The 22289-nt window shown below is 46.7% G+C and overlaps 1 protein-coding gene across 5 annotated transcripts in view; it reads left to right on the top strand.

Annotated features, from left to right (window-relative positions):
• The window catches only part of SMYD2 (SET and MYND domain containing 2), a 53737-nt gene that overhangs the window by 16114 nt on the left and 15334 nt on the right, over positions 1-22289 (top strand). For all 5 annotated transcript variants that reach the window (XM_054982308.1, XM_054982298.1, XM_054982318.1 and 2 more), the window contains 2 exons: positions 18665-18775; positions 20480-20540. In XM_054982308.1, the coding sequence (XP_054838283.1) occupies positions 18665-18775; positions 20480-20540 (172 nt within the window). The remainder of the gene's footprint in view (positions 1-18664; positions 18776-20479; positions 20541-22289) is intronic.

Here is a 22289-nt window from a genome sequence, read left to right as displayed (position 1 = left end):
CTGTCAAGCTCAGCAAAAGCTTCTGAGCTGCCCCTTGGGGTCCAAAGCAGCGGACGCAGACAGCACCCAACTTCCTGCCTTCGTGGAAAGGGTGGGAGGGACCCATTCCCCCCTGCTCAGTGGGGACACCAGGTGCCATGGAAGGGGGGGCACCGTACAGTGCCACTCTTGACATCGGCAACAGCAGCAGAGCTGTTCCTCGTGCCCAAAAGCAGCATCAGCTGGCAGCACCACACCTTCCTGCCTTCGCGGAAAGGATGGGATGGGAAAGACGGGAGAGGTTGGGAGGCATCTGAGCAGATCCAGAGAGGGAGAGGTGTGAAGAGGGAACGGGAACTTGTCTGGGAGAGGAGGGTAAAGGGTTACCAGCCATGGAAGCAGCCCCGAGAACTGAGGGAGGCTTGAGCCCGCTGTGGACGAGCTGGGCCGGCTACAACCCCAGGGTGGCTCAGAGCCCGGGTAGGTCCAGGTCCACAGGAGGGTGCCCCAGTAGGTTAAGGTTCACCTTGATGAATTCGCTGTATCAAGAGGGAATGGTCTTCAGTTGAATAACATCAAAGAAAGGATAACCCACTCCAAGAAGACCATGTAAGATAATTTATATCAACCAATGTACAGTCCTAGAATCTTTCTCAACGATTAAATTGCAGCGCTAGAAATTACATTGTATTCCATTCTATTTTTGTGGTGTGCACACGATCTTCATTACCGCAACACCCCTTCGGTGCAGTTTCCCAACCGGCAAGCTACCCCTGAGGGGGTGAGCTCCCGGCGGGAAGATGGCAACGGGTTTGCCGGGCTTGGTGTTTTCCTGTTTTGCAGCACCTTGCTTCTTGTTTCCTTTCAAATTCAATGTGTCCTCTTTTGCATTATTTCACAGTGCCACTTTGATGAATGTCCACATGTCCACCAGGTCCGGGTGCAGATGTGTGCGGCGGGGATGGAGGAGGTCTCCCAGGTGGGAAAACACCCATTTGCTCTGCACACTAGTGGGAGGGCAAGACAAGATGTTTGTTGCCACGATGGACAGGTCCGGCCATCAATCAGATTTCCTCGCTGACTACTGCAATGGGTTGGCATGGGGGGGCTCGGTGGGTTCAGAAAGGTACTTGCGCACCATGGCCCCTGCTGAGTCCTCCACTGAGAGGGACGCTCCCGCTGTGCAGTGGCCAACCATGCAGCCCACCGACGAGGCCCAGAGATCGAATGTGTCCGTTGGGGTGGCTTTTCCTTGGCATGGCTCTCTTCCCACCTCCTCCCCCTTCTCCTCCTCCACCGCCTGCCCCTTGCCGCTGCCTGGTTCCTTCTCTCCTGCCCTATGTCTCTGGAAATGGAGCACCGCTCTGTGGAGCTTCTTTTTCCAGTGCTGCATCTGACCTGCCTGCATGGCAATGCTGCCCTTGATGCAGGGGTCACAGAGGGAGGCCAGTTGGTATGGCGCCTCGCAGCGTAGAGGATGCAGGCGTTCAGCGACGCAGGCCTGGATCCTCCGGACAAAGTTCCGGATCCTGGGGAGCAGCTCTTGCCCTTGCCGGAGCTCCTGAGCCAGAAACTGGTCTAGGCCGTGGATCAGAGGGAGGACCTGACCCAGGCTGGCCTGGTAGGAGCACAAGAGCTCAGTGCCATCCTTGAAGGGTTTCAGAATCCGGGTCATCTGGGCAAGGACTCTCCAGTCCATGGAGCTGAGGCTCAACTCCTCTCCCCTCCTCAGCACATCCAAAGAGGACAGGATGTCTTCCAATGCGCCCTTCTGCTCCACCAGACAACATATCATGTTGTAAGTGGAGTTCCAGTGGGTGGGCAGGTCCTGGAAGAGTTGGTGCTCTGGGTCCCCTGCCTCTGGAACAGCTCGCGGGAAGAGTTTATGCTGCGGGAGAAGTGGGAAACAATGCGACGGCAGCTGTCCAGCAGCTTGCGCGTCCGCAAGGTTCCCTCGTCCCAGCTGTCCCTTGGCTTGCTCCCCAGCCCGAGCACGTCCCGCCTCACGAGGTGCAGCTTGTGCACCATGCACACCAGGCCCGGGAGGGATGCCTCTTTCAGGGCTGCCAACATGTTGGCTCCCGCATCCGTGACCATGAAGCCACGGACAAACCCTTCCACCTCGGACGTCTACTCCCTCTGAGCCACCTTGACGGTGGCGGCAATGTTCTTCCTGGTGTGGACCTCGTCCATCTCCTGGACCTGAAGAAGTACCGCCCTGTAGCCCGGTGTCAAGCTGGGCACCTTTTTACAGCTGACTGATCTTGGCCTGGGGAGGCAGAGGTCCTCTGGTTGCTACCAGTGGGCAGTGATGGCCAGGTACCCGTGATGGCAGCCGCTCCACAGGTCGGCCGTGAAGTGCACTCTTCTGCCTTGGGTGGCCGACAGGTCTCTGCACACCATATCTTGCACTGCCTCGTACAGGGCGGGCACGACTCGACGCCCAACGGTGTGCCGTGACGGCATGGATAACCATGGGGCAAAGTGCTGGAGCAGCAGTTGGAAGCCCACGCCCTCCACGACCGATAGGGGGAAGCCTTGCAGGGCAATCGTCTGAGCCACCACACGAACGCCCGCCTCCTGAGCCCTTGACCTCACCCTTTTCAGCGGAGACACCCCCGACCCCGATGGAACAACTTCCCCCAGGGTGGCCTGCCTGACCCTGCCACTCCCACCAGCCGCACCTTCGAGGCAAGGCTTCTTGCTCGGGGTGCATTCCGGAGACCCTCCCATCGATCCCGGATCAGGCGAGATGGTGGCCCTCGGTCTCCCACTGATGGATGTTACGCTGGCCGAGGACGGAGACCACAGGCTCGGGTGGTGCCTCTTCAGGTGCTGAGTCAGGGTGCATCGATGGCACGTGCTTTGGGTCATTGCCCCTGCGCACCAGGCCCTCACACACACAGCACCGCACCACGCGGGGGTCAGTAGGAAGGGACCGAAAGTGCCTCCAAACATTGAGGTTGAACCATGGCCCACTAACGGTTCCAGGGGAGGGAGGATGAAGGTTTGCTGCTGGATGTGCCACAGAGCTGGCAATGGAAGACGGAGTGATGGGTGGACTGCAGGCAGGGACAGCACCACCGGTAATTTGGGATGGGGACAGGCTCGATGTTTCCTCGAACCCCAACCATTCCTCCAAGGATCCCTCAGCCTCCTCCTCCTCCAAAATTTTTGGGAGTTCCTCTTCGCTGCCGGCAAGACCTCTTCGGCCTCCTCCACAGCCGCGACTGGTGGTTTTGGGGGCGTGGGAGTCTCTGCTGCTCCGGAGTCCTGCAGAGGACTGTTTCCTGTGCTGCAACCGGGACAATCTCTGCACTTCCCCCCACAACCACTCTTGTCCCTCACCCGAAGCCTCATCGTGCCAGCAAACAACAATTGAGAAGAAGAACAGAGATGACACTGTGAACCCTCAGCCGAGGTGCCCACCGAGCTTGGCCCCAAGGCCTGGCAGCAGCCCTGGCACCAGAGGGAGGGAGGGACTAGAACCCTAGCCCACCACTCCCACAGACCTGAACAGATCAGGCACTAATGTGAGCCCTCAGCCGAGATACCCACCAAGCTTGGCGCCAGGGCCTGGCAGCAGCCCTGGCACCAGAGGGGACTAGAGCCCTAGCCCAACACTCCCATAGACCTGACCCGATCAGGCACTGATCAATAATCAATGTGAGCCCTCAGCTGAGGTGCCCACTGAGCTTGGCCCCAGAGCCAGGCAGCAGCCCTGGAACCAGAGGAGATAGATCCCTATCCCCCAAAGTCAAGCTGAATTAGTCTCTCTCCCCAAAGGCTAGCAAGTGGCAAGCAAGAGCTCTGTCCCACTCCACTGCTCGCTGAAAGTGAAACCCAGCCTCGGAGCCCACGGCTATTTATAAGCACAGGTCCCATTGAGCAACGCAGGAGGTCTGTGTTTGGCCGTCAGAGCTGCCTATCAGGGTTTGCAGAGATGAGATTGGAGTGCCCATGGCTACAGAACACCCCCTTCCCCCTCCCTCCCCTGGGTGTCTTCTCCCAAATTGTAACCGCTTTGCAGCTTCGTGGTTGGAAGGAAGACCTGCCGATCAAGGTAAGCTGGGCTTCCATTCGGGTTTCCAGGGCGACAGAAGGAGCGCAGACAGAGTTCAGGCATTCCCCTGGCTCCGTTGCCAGGGGAATTGATTGCTGGTGCCTGAGTGTCTGGCTTCCCGAACCGCGGCCGAATGCACCGAACCAGGCTTTTACCAACCGCTGGTTCATTGGCCATCACCAATAACGAACCGCTGGATCGCGATTGCCATTTTCATGGGTTTTTGAAGTTCGTAATGCGGTTCGTGCCCATCTCTACTTTCCACATTGCTAAGCATGCCATGTAAATTAGTTATGCTTTCTTTCAGAAAGATTTACTATGTACTTGGTTTTTTCCTTGTTTTCAGCTTTCCTGCTATCATACCCTATTGTATTGTTTCACTGAATGTCCTAACTGTTGTTCGTTATCTTACTTTGCTCAGTGAATGTCCTAGCTGTTGATTATATAGTATTTTTACTTGCGCTATGTAATCCGGCTTGGATCACAGTGAGAAAGGTGGACTAATAATAATAAAGTTTTCTGCCCCCAGCGATAATTTTATTCTGCCTTTTGCCATGGAATCAGTTTTCTATTAAAATCAGCAATTTGAAATAAAGAACACAAAGTTTATTCTGTGATGTTCAGAACGCTTATTGAGTGTTGTCCAACTCTGCTGTTGTCCTAACATCTGTATTGTAGCTGCTTTCATTTTTTGCTGGCACAGGACAGCCAGTTAAGGGCCTGCTGGTTACAAAACTGCCTCTGCCTTCTGCTAACAGAAACATAAGTTGTGACTGGTTTTCCCTAGTCTTAAGGATCATGAAGGAACCAAAGTTATATTTTCACCTTCTGCCATGGCTCTTCTAGTCTGCCCCATCTCTGAGTGATTCTGTAATCTATGGATCAGTCACATCTTGTGTGTCTGCATATAGTAGTGGATGCATTTGTGTGTGTCATGGTCAGAATGTTATTTTTTTTCCTTTCCATGAAAATAAATTTGACTGTTATCTAGGTTCTTATGATCATTGCTCATGGTGATAGCTGAAGGAAAGCAGTTATATGGAATGAACAGGCTTGTTTTTTGAAGGCTGAAAGGAAAAAGATCTTAATTTTTCAATGAATCCTGCAATGTCAAAAAAGAAACATTGGTGTGAAAGAAGAGTGTGGCCTGTAGCAGTAGTTACGCAGTACTCTTTGTCCTCTCTTGCCACACAAGAAGATTCATTGGTCAAACACATGAATTAAAGAATTTAGTTCGTTTATAGGGATGATTATGCTTCCCCCCAGCATTCATGGGCTTGAAACAGAATTGGTAAAGTCTCCAGAAATTCACTGCTTTAAGAATATATGAAAGTCTGTCCCTACACATTTTTGTTCTTCTCAAGTATTTTAGGGTTACATGTCTGATGGATCTTCAGACTGTTTTTCAACTGTAGTTTTTCATTCATGTCACAAGTCATACCACTTTTTGGAACTATGGGCTGTTTCAAAAGCTATTTAAGATACGGTTTTGAGGACTTGCCTTTCCAAGGAAGTAACCAACAATTCCACTGGACTTGCCAAAACTGTTGGGCATGCCTAAAGTAGTTCTTTGGAGCCTCAGATAAGAGCTTCATCAAAAACTGCCGCACCTTTGTCCTGTGGCCTTTCATCTACATATTTGTTCAAGGTGACAAATACTAATTTGTTCACTGCGTTCCTTTCCACAGAGCCCTTAATCCTGGTATAACCAAACATTCTTCTAAGAAAGAGAAGTCTTCTATCAGAATGTCTTTCAAAGTTGTGAGAACCTTAAGATTATGACGTGCCATTATGTAATGGTTTAATAAAATCCTTCCTTCGGGTCATAATGCACGGCATAACGCTTTATTCAGTATGGCTTGAAAGTCTTGATCTTTTGTGTTTTGAACATACTGGTATCGATTCTGCCTTTTTAACATTATGCATGAAATGCTTAGGGCTTTTTTGCTCCTCATTTGGTATAATACTTTCCTTAAGTGTTTGGGGGGGCCTTTCCAAAGTACTCTCCTGAAAAACAAGAACATTGCCAGCACTGAATTCTTTTCAAAGTTACCTTCAAGCTTTATGTTCTTTAGAAACCAGTCTCTGCTGAATATACGTTTGGTACAGGCAGTCCGTCTCGCACATCTTCATCTTTGTCTCCTTCAAAGACTTTTTTTTTTAGCGGCTCAGCAATTCTATCTTGAAACTGAGAAGGACATTGGTGCCTTGATAGTGAACTTGTAGCACAGCAATGTATGGCAAATGTTTCTCTTTCAGACCTCTGTGGAAAGGAGCACTTCTTGCTTTGGTTTTCTTCCCACCAAACAGATGATAAAAACTGGATCTAAATTTAAGAAATTTCTCTGGCTGACATCTTAACTTTTGAATACGTGTTGGGGGGTCCATGTTTCTTAGTCGTAGGTAAATACATTTCTCTACTGCCCTTCAAGATCCGTGTGTACGTACAATGCTTTGTCACATTTCATAGGAGCCCATGACAAAATTATTTTAAGTTGACAGTTGATCAGCTTGTATTCAGTCTTAAGAATACCAATTTTTTGACAACACTTCCTTTCCTCCCTTATATCTGCACACTGTCACCTTTCTCTCTACTAAATCAAAATAAACCTTTTCCATGAGCAGATTGGATAAACAACATAGCCCTCAAGCAAATAAAGCACATTTAGGCGAACACATGGAGGTCACACCACTGTTCCTCCTTTCTTAATCTCAAAGGATTGTATAACTGAGAGGCTTGGGCCGCACTGTACTTCTGCAGGGGAGGGCAACTGTAGAAATGTGGCTTGGCATGGCTAAGCAGGGTACTGGTGGAGAAGAGAGGAGCTGAGCTAGGCGTTAGGAGCCTCCTTGCATCTGGAGCCTCCTTGTTCTCAGCTGGAGGTGTGGTCTGGGCCTCCAGGTCCCTCATGCCTTAGATGTGGAAGGGTTGTGTTTTGGCTGTGTACTCATCCTCCCATTGGGATGTTCTCTGCTTGTGCCTTCTGGCAGTCTTTCTGAGCTGGCCCTAAGAGCCTGCCTGTACTTTCCTTCTGGCCAACTGGGCTGCAAGGATGTGATTAACACAACCCCACCTTCCAGCCAACCCTCCACCAGCCAGCTGAGCTATGGAATGGGTGCTGGCCTCTGGCTATTACAGGGCTTTGTTGCTGCTGCCCTGGAACGGCCTCTTGGGCCCCCTCGGGCAATCCTCTGTGGAGGCCTTGCCATAGTAAGTGGTGGCATCAACCAGGACAGGGTGGGATCCTGCAAGCTTCTGGACAGTATCTCCTGTATATGGAATGAGGGACACTCATTTTTTGCAGCGTTCATCATCATGTGGAAGAACCTAAGTACATATATATATCACACGCTGTATTAAGACTATTCATTGAATCTGTAGGTGTCAGGGGTGCCAACATATGTGGTTCTGTCCCCTGCTTTGTGTTCATCCTGTATGTATTTGAAGGTTTGAACTGACCTTATGTGTAATTGGGTTTGCATGCATTCCTTTTCTGTTTCTGTTTCCTCTGTTCCTTTCCCTGCTTTGGCTTCTCCCTTCCTATTGTGATTAAATTATAAATTTGGTCAAGCAGGGAAGTGACTTTTTCCCTTTTGTTACCATACTGGATCATAAGTGGTTACCACTAGTCCCAAGATATCTTGGCTCTTCTATAATCACCAGTAGAGGACGGGAGGAAACGAGGGTTGTGGCATCTCCATACTCAGTGTTGTGCCTTCCTGCAATATTTCCACTTTTAGACTTGAATCATGGTTATCTTAGCTAGCATTGCACGCACCTCTTTGATAGGAGTATTTTTTGCAAATGGAGCAAATTTTTTGCAAATTCATGCTATTCCACCTTTCAAAATCTGCTTCAAAAAGGTTGTTATGCTGCAATAGTACGCAGAAGCTATGCATAGCTTTTGAAAATTTGACTTGGAATTTATTATTACTATTGTTAAACAGCATTAGATCTATCTTCACACACTCTTGTTTCCTACTTCAAAAACCAGTTGTTAACAGAATTGTAAAGTGTTTTTGAGAGGCAGCATTCTGCACATGTGGCTCTGATGAACCCTGTCTCATCTGTATGGGCTGCTGTTTATGCTCCAAAATACACCTATTCAAACATTAATGAGTTGAGGTCAGCTAATTATATCGGCTCTGACCCTGTATGTGTTTTCCCCCTCTAGTGTTTGAAATACCTCAGAAAGGGGAAAAAACAGTTATTTGCCATTTCCAACTGTTTCATGCTAGTGATAATATACCTTTAACTCCCTCAAGAGACCATCTTGACAAACAATACAATTGGGAATGGATTTCCTCCCCAAAACAGTCAATAGCAATGTTCATGAAGATAATTTCAGGGAGGTATCCATATTGGTCTGCAGTAGAAGAGCAAGATTCAAGTCCAGCAGTATCTTGAAGAACAAAGCTCCCTTTGTCAGATACTTTCATCAGTTATCTGATGATGGGAGCTTTGATTCTTGAAAGCTTATACCCTGGAAATCTTGTTGGTCTTTAAGGTGCAGCTGGACTCAAATCTAGCAATGTTCAGAATATTCGGTATTACAACCTAAATGGCCCTTGTAGGAAGGCAACATATGCTGGAGAAAGGCTTCAAACTTTGCTGAGCAGAAGGGCTGGATTCACCCACATATATACCCCCTCCCAACATTCTCATTTTCTGAATTGTCTTTATTATAAATATCAAGAGCTGAGTCACATTTGAGAGCAGCAGTCTCTGATGAATATGTAGAACTGTTGGTATCAACCCTGTTTGTGAACATGATATGAAAATTATAGAGAGATATTTTAAAAATTAATTAATTTGATTTATATCCTGCCTTTCTCTCCAATGGGGATCCAGAGTGGCTTACGTTGTTATCCTGCCTTTCCACCGTTTCATTCTCACAACAACCCTCCCAAGTATCAGAGAATTTTTCCTCTGGTGCATTTTAATACTTTACCCTCAGCCTTCTTGGAAGGCAGTATCTCTGCATTACTTTTTTCCATTGGATTTTTCCTTGCCAAACTGGAAAGTTAGAAACAGTTGACTATGTATTACTTCAATGTCTTTACTGTAATGGCGTACATTAATAAACTACCCAGAAAGATCAGAGCAATTCTACACTTTTCTCCTCCTTTCAGACCTTTATAAAGAAATAGCTTGTGGCAAAATTATGTGTAGTGGCAAAATTATGTGTAATGGCAAGTGCAATATGCAGGGTCGGATCTTGGGTTGCCAGCACCCAGAGCAACTCAAGCTCCCTGCACTGTGTGATGACATCACTTCTGTGACATCTTCACACGGGCCCGGAGGCATGCTGCCCGCACGGCAAGCCAGCCGTCCCGGCGCACAGTGCGCTTTGGAGCTGGCGGTGGCAGCGCGGGCTGCTGAGCGGAGGGCTGGGAGGCCACCCGCGCCGTTCACCTGCCCCGCTGATGGGGCAGCCGGCTTGCCACGCACTCCTTGTTCTGCGCGCGTGGCAAGCCAGTGGGCAGCCTCCCAGCCCTCCACTCAGCCCCCCGCACTGCCACTGCCCGCTCCGGTGTGCTCCTGGCAGCTGCCAGCTGCACCTGGTACCCCCTCTTTGGCAGCTGCACCTGGTACCCCCCTGCCCCCCCATCGATCCGGCCCTGGTAATATGAAAGCAGCTAATTAAGTTTCCAAATAATTAACACCCTTTATTATGAAATGGGTGTGGATTGTTTGAATATAATGGCAGATATAAGCTCTAATGAGTTAGGGACCATAGACTTCACCACTATGTTGCCTTACATGCTATCTGTTGCTTTACTGTATGTGGAAACCTTATTGTTTCTTTTATCAAAATTGTTCTTTCTAAGCTGATCTTGTACCGAAACAAACTGAACTATGAACAACAACCCTGTGAAGTTAGTCTGATAGTGTCTGACTGGCCCAGGGTCACCCAGCAAGCTTCCATGACAGAGCAAGGATTCAAACCTGGTTCTCTCAGACCCTAGCCCAACACTCTAGCCACTACGCCAATCTAATGCAAATCAGAGTCTGTCATGCTTGAATATTTCTGTTTGTTTATGTTGCTGGTTGACTTGCCAGAATCCTGTAGCCATTTCTTCCACTCTAGGAACACTTTTGAGGCCTTCTGTTTGCAGCCTCATTCTAAATACCAGCTCTTGGGGATTTTTTGGTGTGTATATGAACCATATGGCTTCTGGCAAATCTGTAGCAGAAAGGAACCATTTGGAAGCGTTGAGGCAGTCCATTCTGATTTTTTTGATAACAGAAAATGCCCTAGCAAACTTCCTTTTTCTAGAAGTTTTCCTGTTCTATCTTAAATCAGAGGGAAAGCTTTTCCCCACTTGAATCCACAGTATCATTAATACATCACTAGGGAGTTGGCTAGAACAATGCTGCCTGTTACCAATCAAACGGCTTGGAGAAAATGTGGAAAAGAATGTTAAACGTGATCCTGCTGTGATCACTAAAAAGGCCTCTGTCAGAGTATTTCCATGCCAGGTATTGCTCAGACGCTGCTCCCCTATTCCTGCAATGTTCCTGGCTTTTATCTTGTTTTGCAAAATTCAGCCATATCTTGTCCCTTTAACCACCTTACTAGTTCACATAACTCAGTTGGATTCTGCCTGAGGAAAAATTTTAATTAACGATGCTTAAAGAATAAAAGTGTCAGGGTGGAATATTGGAAGGACATATTGGCATTGTCTATTTTGCATTTTACTGGGTTTTTTAAAAATGGTATGCACCTGTAGACATACTTAGAGCAGCATTTGTTTAGCTCTTACATTTTAAATAGCTTTTTTTTTAAACAAAGAAATGAATGAGAATTGTACCTATTACTTGGTGGCACCTTTTTGCCAGAGTTCTTTCTCTGTCATACTTTTGTGCATGCGTACTGTGATTGTGAAACATTTTCATACATTGAAATTATGCATTGCAAAATCAGTAGATTTTCACCATTACTAAATTTCTTCAAATTGTTTAATTGGCGGATATAAGTTGAAATTGCTGGAAAAGGTTTTCCAGATAATCAAGATTTTGGATGGCTGCTGCTGATTTTGGTACTGTACACCATGCTAGGTAATTTGTGCTGAGCACAGAATTTCCATATGAATTTCCATCATTACTTATTTTTGACCCCACAGCAAGTTCTTACAGTAGTCTCTTCCTCTACATGGATCACGTACATATCTACCTAGAAGCAAAGGCTCTGTTCCTCCTCTCTTTCATTGTTGCTCCTGCATTATTTGGTACTATCTTACTATATAATTGAGTAAGCATGTTTCAGACAACACACTTGAGACCCTGGTGCACCACCAGAGGGCACTGCCCAGGTAACTCAACATGTCGCTCTAGAAAACATGCCATGGCGGGAAGCCCAGGCAGGGAGCAGGAGCGGAGCAGATGGCAATGCCCTCCCCGCGCCTTAACCCAGCTGGTATTCGGTGCGGAGCAGTTGGCATTGCCCACCCCCCATCTTAACCCAGCTGATATTAGGAGCAGACTGGGGGGAATGCCCACCCCCCCTTCAGCCAGCTGGTATTAGGAGCGGAACAGGTGGTAATGTCCACCACCACCTTAACCCAGCTGGTATTAATACTGGAGCAGATAGCAATGCCACCCCCTTCAAGCAGCTGGTATTAGGAGTGGAGCAGGTGGCAGTGCCCGCCCCCTGCCTTAAACCAGCTGGTTTTAGGAGCGGAACAGGTCGCAATGCCTGCCCCCTGCATTAACCCAGCTGATATTAGGAGCAGAACAGGAGGCAATACCCGCCCCCCTTCAGCCAGCTGGGATCAGAAGCGGAGCAGGTGGCAGTGCTGGCCCCCCACCTTAACCCAGCTGATATTAGGCGCAGAGCAGGTGGCAATACCCACCCCCCTTCAGCCAGCTGGGATCAGGAGCGGAGCAGGTGGCAATGCTGGCACCCCACCTTAACCCAGCTGATTTTAGGAGCGGAGCAGGTAGCAATGCCCCCCTTCACACAGCTGGGATCAGGAGCAGAGCAGGTAAATATGCCCACCATCTACCTTAACCCAGCCGGTATTAGGAGCGGAGCAGGGAGCAATGTTTACCTCCTGCCTTAACACAGTTGGTAATAAGAGCAGAGCAGGTGGCGGTGCCCACTCCCACCTTAACCCAGCTGGTATTAGGAGCGGAGCAGGTGACAATGCCTGCCCCCCTTCAGCCGGCTGGTATTAGGAGAGGAGCAGGTGGCAATTTCTGCACCCTGCCTTAACCCAGCTGGTATTAGGCGTGGATGAGGTGGCAATTCCCATCCCCCACCTTAACAGCAGATAAGCTGCCTTAAACCAGCTGGTATTAGGAGCGGAACAGGTAGCAATGCCTTAACACAGGAGATATTAGGAGCGTAATAGGTGGCAATGCCCACCCCCATCTTAACCCAGCTGGTTTTAGGCATGGATGAAGTGGCAGTGCCCTCCCCCACCTTAACCCAGCTGGTATTAGGAGCAGAGCATGTGGCAATGCCCGTCGCCTTAAGCCAGCTGTGATCAGGAACGGAGTAGGTGGCAATGCCCACCCCTGCCTTAACCCAGCTGGTATTAGGAGTGGAGCAAGTGGCAATGCACACCCCCACCTTAACTCAACTGGTATTAGAAGTGGAGCAGGTGGCAATGCCCACCCCCCACCTTAACCCAGCTGGTATTAGGAGCGGCAAGAACCTGGATGGATAACCACGTCTAAGGGAACAAACAATGTACCATTAAAGACTCTTCAAAATTATATTATGTGAAATGTTCTTAAAGTGGCGCAGTGCATATAAGACAATAATTATTTTTTACAATTTCATATTTAATTCACACCAATTTACAAAGTGACTATAAGACACAAAGTCCAACCAATGATGGGAGTAGGATTGGCTTCCACAATTGTCTTTAATGGTACATTGTTTGTTCCCTTAGACGTGGTTATCCACCCAGGTTCTTGCAGTTTACTTCTAAGGGTGCTTCTCTTTTCCTTACGGTATTAGGAGCGGAGCAGGTACCAGTGCCCACCCCCCTTCACCCAGGTGGGATCAGGAGCAGAGCAGATGGCAGTGCCTGCCCCCTTCACCAAGCTGGGATCAAGAATGGAGCAAGTGCTAATGCCCACCCAGTGCCTTCACCTGGGTGGGATCAGCACAGAGCAGGAAGCAATTCTCTTCTTCCATTCACCCAGCCAGGACAAGAAGTGGAGCAGGTGCAAATGCCCGCCCCCTTCAACCGACTGGAATAAGGCACTGAGCAGGCAGCAATGCCCACCCCGTCTTCACCCTGTTGGAATCAGGAGCCTAGCAGGCAGCAATCTCTGCCCCCCTTCAGCCTGCTGGAATCTGGAGCAGAGAAGATGGGAATGCCCACACTCCCTTCACCAAGTTGGGATCAGTAGCAAAGCCCACCTCCCGCCTTCACCTGTCAGGATCAAGCGAGGAGCAGAAGGTAGTGCTTGCTCCTCCCTTCAACCAGCAAGGAACAGGTGGCAATGCCAACCCCCCTTCACCCAGCTGGGATCAGGCTTGGAGCAGACAGCAGTGCCTGCCCCCCTTCACCTAGCTGTAATCAGGCACAGAGCAGAAGGCAATGCTCATTTTCCCTTCACCCTGCTGGGATTAGGACTCAGGAGTGGAGCAGGTGGCAATGCCTGTCCCCCTTTACCTGGCCTGTATCAGACGTGCAGCAGGTAGCAAAGCCCACCACACCTTCCTGTTGCTGATATCAGGTGTGGAGCAGGTGGCAATGCCCACCCCACTCCTTCACTGTCCAGGATCAGTGACGGAGGAGGAAGGAATGCCTGCCTGCCCCCACTCCTCTTTCTAGAGCCCGTTGTATTTTTTCCCACAACGGGCTTTGTTTCTAGTTGCAAATAAAAAGCACTAGTATACCACAGCAGTTCTATGAAGGTTCTGAACTGAAACTAAATATATATACTTAAAAGGCTGTAGAAATTGTTGGAGGTGGAATGGAGATAACACTGAGCATACTGGCTCTTACTGAAGCTAGGAAAGGTTAGATAGAAAGAAACATTGGCTATGACACTCCAGCAACCTTCTGCTATACATTCTATGCCAATATCCAAACAAAGAGAAACGTGGTAAATAACCTCAAAAGCAAACAAGACCCTCAATGTAAGTCTGATTTACCCAGTGTGTATTTAAAGGATTTATGAATTATAATTAAATAGTACTTAGATATTTATTACAACTTACATAAGAGGTTACTTAGTAAGTTTATGCTGGTATTGTTTGCTTTTGAGATACATTCTATGCCAAGCTGATGGTAAAGGCGAAATATAAGAGCAGGATTGCCGAAAGAGCCTTCAGCACAATAGTACTTGGGTGTAAGTATTAGGATCACTTTTGAGGTCACTGATGATGTTGCCAAACAGTTTTTTTTTTGAGATCCAGCCCTAAAGACACACATTGTCCCAGCAGATAAATGCTTACATAAGGATATGCCGTTTTGTGAATGCATTAGCCTGAGAATGTTGCAGAAGTATTACAAGAAAATTACTTTGTGCTGCAAGCACATAATATGAGCATCTATGTTTGGGGTCAGGGTATCACCTCATTTTGATACTGCTTATTCGTTCAAAATTTTGGAGAAATATTTTATAAAAGGTTTAATCTGGAGCCTTGTCCCATATCGTAATTAGGGTTGCCACCCTCCAGGGGGTGGTGGAGATCTCCCAGAATTACAACTGATGTCCAGGCCATAGAGATCAGTTCCCCTGGAGAAAATGGCTGTTTTGGAGACTCTATGGCATTATACCCAATTGAGGTCCCTCCCTTCCCCACTCTTTCCAGGCTGCACCCCCAAAACTTCCAGGAATTTCCCAACCTGGACCTGGCAACCCTAATCTTACTATATAATTGAGTAAGCATGTTTCAGACAACTCACTTTATACCCTGGTGCACCACCAGAGGGCGCTACCACAGATGAAAGCACAGGTAACTCAACATGTCGCTCCAGAAAACATGCCATGGCGGGAAGCCCAGGCAGGGAACAGGAGCGGAGCAGGTGGCAATGCCCTCCCTGCGCCTTAACGCGGCTGGTATTAGGAGCAGAGTAGGTGGCAATGCCCGCCCCCTGCCTTAACCCAGCTGATATTAGGAGCAGACCAGGGGGCAATGCCCACCCCCCCTTCAGCCAGCTGGTATTAGGAGTGGAACAGGTGGTAATGTCCACTACCACCTTCACCTAGCTGGTATTAGTACTGGAGCAGGTAGCAATGCCCACCCCCTTCAGGTAGCTGGTATTGGGAGTGGAGCAGGTGGCAGTGCCCGCCCCCCCGCCTTAAACCAGCTGGTATTAGGAGCGGAGCAGGTAGCAATGCCTGCCCTCCCTTCAGCCAGCTGGGATCAGGAGCGGATAAGGTGGCAGTGCTGGCCTTGCACCTTAACTCAGCTGAGCAGGTGGCAATACAGGAGCAGAGCAGGTGGTAGTGCCTCCTCTTCATGCAGCTGGGATCAAAAGCACAGCAGGTAAATATGCCCACTCTCTGCCTTAACCAGGTTAACCATGCCCACCCCACTCCTTCACTGTCTGGGATCATTGACGGAGGAGGAAGGAATGCCTGCCTGTTGGTTGAAAGGAGGAGAGAGCACTACCTTCTGCTCCTCGCCAGATCCTCTCCCCTTTCTAGAGCCTGTTGTATTTTTTCCCACAACAGGCTTCGTTTCTAGTAGTAACACAAGCAGCTTAACTACCATTGGTCATCCAACAGATGTGTGTTAGTTTTTTTCAGTCAGTTTTGATGGCGGATTAAGCTGCAGCTGTGCAAAAGTTCTGTTCTCTTTCTGAATAAAAATTCAAGAACATTTAGAAGTTTCACTTACTCGGGAATTTCTGTCTGTTAGCTCTGGCTTTTTGAAACCCTTTGACAACTTGTCCTAGAACAGGAGGCCCCAGTGTGATGCCTTTGGGCACTGTAGTGCCTGTGCTGACACCTTTCCTGGTGCTCACCAGACTTTTTAGAAAGCAGGTGGGGCCAGGTTGGGGCTTAGGCCAAAGATGGCTTCTGATTGGCCATTGGAGATTTGTTTGGCTGTGCAGATTTATATGTACATTAGTTTGGCAAAGCACAATTATCTTCACTGTGTGACTGAAGGTAAGTTGTAGCTGCCATTTCGTGGCTGGCTGCAACTCCTGTAGTGGCCATTTTGTGGCTTTGCCTGCCTCAGTGTATCAGAATTCCGAATGTGCCACAGGTTCAAAAAGGTTGGGGACCCCATCTTAGAAGGATTGCTTACCTGCTGTGGAGGCAGAAAATGAGCGTGTAGTCTGTGAAAGATGATCTGGGAGCAAAGAGAAGACCTCCTGCAGCATCACAAGGGAACAAAGGATAATGATGGTTGTTGTGGGTTTTCCGGGCTGTATTGCCGTGGTCTTGGCATTGTAGTTCCTGACGTTTCGCCAGCAGCTGTGGCTGGCATCTTCAGAGGTGTAGCACCAAAAGACAGAGATCTCTCAGTGTCACAGTGTGGAAAAGATGTAGGTTATTTGTATCTACTCAGGAGGGGTGGGGTTGAGCTGAGTCATCCTGTAAGAGTTTCCCAGGGTGTGGAATGCTAATGGCGGGAGGCTTCACTGTATCCTGAGGAGGTTCTTTTGCATATGGATTGGTACTTGATGTGCTAATCTTCTCTGCAGGGCTATTGTCGGGTGTAGAGTGTTTTGTTAGCCTGGTGTTTTTCAGAACTGGCAACCATGCTCGGTTCATTCTTAAGGTTTCTTCTTTCCTGTTGAAGTTTTGCTTATGCTTGTGAATTTCAATGGCTTCCCTGTGCAGTCTGACAAAGTAGTTGGAAGTGTTGTCCAGTATTTTGGTGTCCTGGAATAAGATACTGTGCCCTGTTTGAGTTAGGCTATGTTCAGCCACTGCTGATTTTTCAGGTTGTCCAAGTCTGCAGTGTCTTTCATGTTCTTTTATTCTTGTCTGGATGCTACGCTTTGTGGTCCCGATGTAAACTTGTCCACAGCTGCAGTATACGGTATATACGGTATACTCCTGCAGAGGTGAGGGGGTCTCTACTGTCTTTTGCTGATCGTAGCATCTGTTGTATTTTTCGGGTGGGTCTGAATACTGCTTGAAGGTTATGCTTTTTCATAAGCTTTCCCATCTGATCAGTAATTCCTTTGATATATGGCAAAAACACTTTTCCTGTGGGAGACTGTTTTTCTTTGGTTGTTTGATTCATCCTGGGTTTGATTGCTCTTCGGATTTCATTTCTGGAGTAGCCATTTGCCTGAAGCCATTTGCCTGAACCTTCTCAATGAGGAAATTAATCATCTAAACCACGCACTTCAGGCAAATGGCTACTCCAGAAATGAAATCCGAAGAGCAATCAAACCCAGGATGAATCAAACAACCAAAGAAAAACAGTCTCCCACAGGAAAAGTGTTTTTGCCATATATCAAAGGAATTACTGATCAGATGGGAAAGCTTATGAAAAAGCATAACCTTCAAGCAGTATTCAGACCCACCCGAAAAATACAACAGATGCTACGATCAGCAAAAGACAGTAGAGACCCCCTCACCTCTGCAGGAGTATACCGTATACCCTGCAGCTATGGACAAGTTTACATCGGGACCACAAAGCGTAGCATCCAGACAAGAATAAAAGAACATGAAAGACACTGCAGACTTGGACAACCTGAAAAATCAGCAGTGGCTGAACATAGCCTAACTCAAACAGGGCACAGTATCTTATTCCAGGACACCAAAATACTGGACAACACTTCCAACTACTTTGTCAGACTGCACAGGGAAGCCATTGAAATTCACAAGCATAAGCAAAACTTCAACAGGAAAGAAGAAACCTTAAGAATGAACCGAGCATGGTTGCCAGTTCTGAAAAACACCAGGCTAACAAAACACTCTACACCCGACAATAGCCCTGCAGAGAAGATTAGCACATCAAGTACCAATCCATATGCAAAAGAACCTCCTCAGGATACAGTGAAGCCTCCCGCCATTAGCATTCCACACCCTGGGAAACTCTTACAGGATGACTCAGCTCAACCCCACCCCTCCTGAGTAGATACAAATAACCTACATCTTTTCCACACTGTGACACTGAGAGATCTCTGTCTTTTGGTGCTACACCTCTGAAGATGCCAGCCACAGCTGCTGGCGAAACGTCAGGAACTACAATGCCAAGACCACGGCAATACAGCCCGGAAAACCCACAACAACCATCGTTCTCCGGCCGTGAAAGCCTTCGACAATACATCGAACAAAGGATAATCTCACATTGTGCCCATTCAGTTACTCTGACTGGTCCAGACTCTTACTGTCTGGGGAGACAGCTAGAATCTGTGTGAAGTGAAAGTCAATATGGCAGCACTGGCTCTTGGTTTGTGGTCTTCTAACTAATTAGAGCTCTGGCAGCTTCTCAAACCCTACAGCCTTTGGTGGTGTCCTGCCTATCTTACATACACTGTCTTAAATGTGATGCTATCAAAAACAGCCTCATAACACCCTTTATCCTGAGGTTTGTTCCAATTTTAGTTTACTTTTCGCAAGTGTCATCTTATTTTTCTAAAGGAAACATGTTTTGTTTGACCTCCAGATACTGATAGGGCACGTAGAGCATTCTTTTCTCGATTATAAAATGCAATTGTGCAATTTTTTTCTTACAGAAACAGGACTGGCCAATGCACAAACTGGAGTGCTCTGCCATGTGTGTGTTTGGACAGAACTGGAATCCCTCTGAAACGGTGAGACTCACTGCAAGGATTCTTGCCAAACAGGTGAGCAAAGCCCAAGGTTTCAGAAAGAGTGCTGGTGGCTGTTTTGCAAGATGGATAAGAAAGAGCCAGGAAAGAAATCACGAACTGTTTCTGAAAAATTCACTTTATGTCTGCTTATTTATGTATATTGGCAGCTTCTCTGAGAATTAATAACTGAGCCTCTATTCTTCTGGATATCAACTTAATTACTTCTTAAGTTGCAATGCCATTGGACAACTTCCATTTTCCTTTGTTTGTCATTAAAATCTTCCATCTAAACAGCTCTGGAAGGTGAAGTTATTTCCCTGTTTTTGCTGCTCTACATGGAGTATTCTGTGTGTATGGAGCAGCAAATCAGGAGGGAGGAACAATTACCCCAGGACCTCCAGGAAACAGAATTACAGTAACAGTAATTCAGTATTACTGTTTGCTGTTTAATATTAAATTATATCGGTAATATATTTATGATTTATTACAATATTGTACTTATTTATTATTTGAATTACTGTTTTTTTAATAAATAAAGCCTTTAATGGGCCCTACAAAGTAACCTTCTGCTCTTGGCGGGGGCGGGGGGTGTTTAATCCCTTCCTTTAGGCAAAGGTAAGGGGGAAGAAGTAATATAGAAAGCAAGTATTTATAGAAACACTTGAATAAGACAACATATAATTCAGTCACATAGAAAAGACTCTTCCCAAGGAGGAAGTTTTGAAGCTACTTCTAAAGGATTGTGGTGCTGGGTTCCCTTGCATCTCCCTTGGAAGGGAGGCCCCCAGGGATGGGAATGTAGCATAGAGAATCCTGACAGAGCAGTAAGGCTTCCTTGCAGATCTTAACAATCAGTTTATATAGGAAGCATCCTTCAGTGCCGTCTGGGTTAGTGAGACAAGTATCTCAGAATATTTTTGCAGGGAGCAAATGCAGGGAGTTTCAAGGTCACTGTGTTTTATGCTGTTGTAAAGTGCCAACTTCTCCTCTTTCCAAAATAGCAAAAACAGTGCCCTTTGAAGAAAATTACTTTTGAGATTTGCTTATATGACGCGGGTGACCCAGATGCAGTGCAGAGAGGGGACTTGGCAGGCCTGCTGGGAAGGTATCAGGCCTGCCCCCCTGTGTGGCTTTTCTTTTTCTTTTTCTTTTAAAATTAAAGCACAGTCTAGTGGTGATCCACAAATAAAATTAGATGTTTAATGATGAAAAGTCATTGGAATAAATTTGTGCCTTTATAGCTTGCAGGGAAGTGGGAGGGAGCCCGATGTGGCATATGAAAGCTAAATATGCAAACCATAGTCCCTGAACCTCAGCTGTTGGGCCACCTGCAAACCCGTATTTAATGGCCAAGATTACAAAGAAGTGGCCTTAGGCCAACACTGGAGTGTTCCTTTTGAACTCTGTCAACATTGAGATGATTCACTTTCCTCAAAGCAAAGTCTGCCTTCTGACTGTTTGCCACTGTTAGCTGCTTTCTGGGAGTCTGCAGTTTAAAATAAGCTACGTGCTTTTAACAAAATACTTACTCTGTTTATGCGTGTAAATTTGATAGGCATTCTGGGATTAGAGTTGGTTAATTTTGTCTATGGTGTAGACAAATTTAAACTAGAATGATATTCTTCCTTTATGGGACAGACATATAATTTTTTTATGTAAGAAGGACACTTGAGAATAAGGTGGTGGGATATGTGGCGGATTTTTGAAAATGTCAGTGTTTTTTCCCCTCATTCACAGAAAACACACCCTGAAAGGACTGACTCAGAAAAACTCCTTTCTGTAAAAGAGTTTGAATCCCGTAAGTAGAAGCAAATGGAAACTGACAAGACTTTTCCATAGGAAGTTCAAAAAGTGTCTTTATAACCTTTGAATAAAATCTTTGTGTGGAGGGGAGAGTGGGGAGGAGAAAAGAACAATAATTTTATTCTGTTGCATGTATAACAGTGTAAAAGAGAAAATTCCGGCCTTTTAATTACATAGTTCTCTACCCAGTTTTCCTGGCAGCTAGAGTGACTTTGTGGACTGTAATGTTGCAGGATTTAAAACAGCCAGCATTTTACCAGAGGGCATGAAGTCAAAGATGCTGCAGTTGCTTGGCGGTGACAGTGTCTTTGGGGCTAATTGCAGGCCCCTCTAGTACGCAGTTGTGTATCTGTCACTGCCAGTCAAGTCTGATATGTTCTCCATGATTGTATTTGAAATTTCATGTCCTGAATGCCCCAAAAGTGAGCCAAGGAAGGAGAGAAGGCCCTTGCTTCTTTCTCTCTGAAGTTATTTTTTCCCTTCAAGGCAGAGCTAGAAACTGAGCAACTGTTAAGTAGACTAAGCAGTCTAGAGTTGTTGGGGCAGAAGCATTGTGTTGCTCTCTTGCTTGGTACTGACAGCAGGAAGCCGAGCAGGCACTTTAGTGCACATATCGGAGAATTGTGGTGTCTTTAGCTTACCTCCCACTCATCTGAAATCATTGGATATGTAATAACAAAATACAGCTTCATGGATATCTCAGTGAAGAAAGGAAAAGGTGTTTGAAAAAGTAGCATAACACTTCCATACTTATTTTTTATGCATATTATTAATTATATTGTGAATTTTTCTTAACAAACTGTTGTTTAAAAAAGAGAATGTACAAAGTTAATATTCTGGTTTTAGTGCTTCTAGATATAAATATATCAGTACCTTAGAGGTATTACTCCTGGATTGTGGGCAGAAATGGATAGGCAGCAAGGGCAAGTGATGGTTTTCCTTTACCATTAATGAACCTTATGTGGATGTCATCCACCTGATTCCATGCTTTCTCAGTAGCTAACCAGGGGTGAAACAGTTTTTACCAAAACCTAGCATGAGTGTCTTCTGAAAAAATGACTTTTCTCATACAGGGTGCAAAACTCATCTAGTGTCATTTCAAAGCATGTGGTATTTATCTTCTAGTGATAACATGGCAGCTTCAGATTGCAATTCAGAAGCTTATTGTGTTTTAATTCTTAACTTTTGGATGTCCATGCACATGTTTTAATTGTCTGCAAGTATACTATTTTTTTTCTCCCAAGAATATATTATAACCCCTCAATATCCTTTTTGCACTATTTTATTTTAGCACTCCTCCAAGGGGTTTCCCCTCCATCTCAAGCTTTTGTGTTTAATTACTGTGGCCAGCAGTCTAAGAAAGCTAGTCTGTTTCAGTTTGGTTTACCCTAGTGGTGTTTCTGGGGCTTAGGCAAACTAGTGGATATTGTTGCTTTTGTTGGTTACAAATACCTCTGACTGAAGTACCAAGGAGCTGCTAATCAGTTTTATTTTGTGCCACATACTACTTTTAAGCAGATCAGAACAGGTAAACACACTCGCTAAATAAATAAAATGTTCCATGCGTAAATCACTAGACCTTTCGAGTGTGTGAACATAAGAAGGTACCTCCCCTTTTCTTACAAGCTCGAAGCCATTGTGGAAGAAGCGCAGGCCGAGAGTCTGCTGTTCTGATTATTGCTTAGAAAAAAACATGCCAAGAGCTTGTGAGTTGGAAGGCAGGTAGGCAGCAACCATCAGTGCA

This window comes from Eublepharis macularius, chromosome 1 (genome assembly GCF_028583425.1).
Source record: "Eublepharis macularius isolate TG4126 chromosome 1, MPM_Emac_v1.0, whole genome shotgun sequence".
NCBI classification, from domain to species: domain Eukaryota; kingdom Metazoa; phylum Chordata; class Lepidosauria; order Squamata; family Eublepharidae; genus Eublepharis; species Eublepharis macularius.
This window is presented reverse-complemented; position numbering and strand designations above follow the sequence as displayed.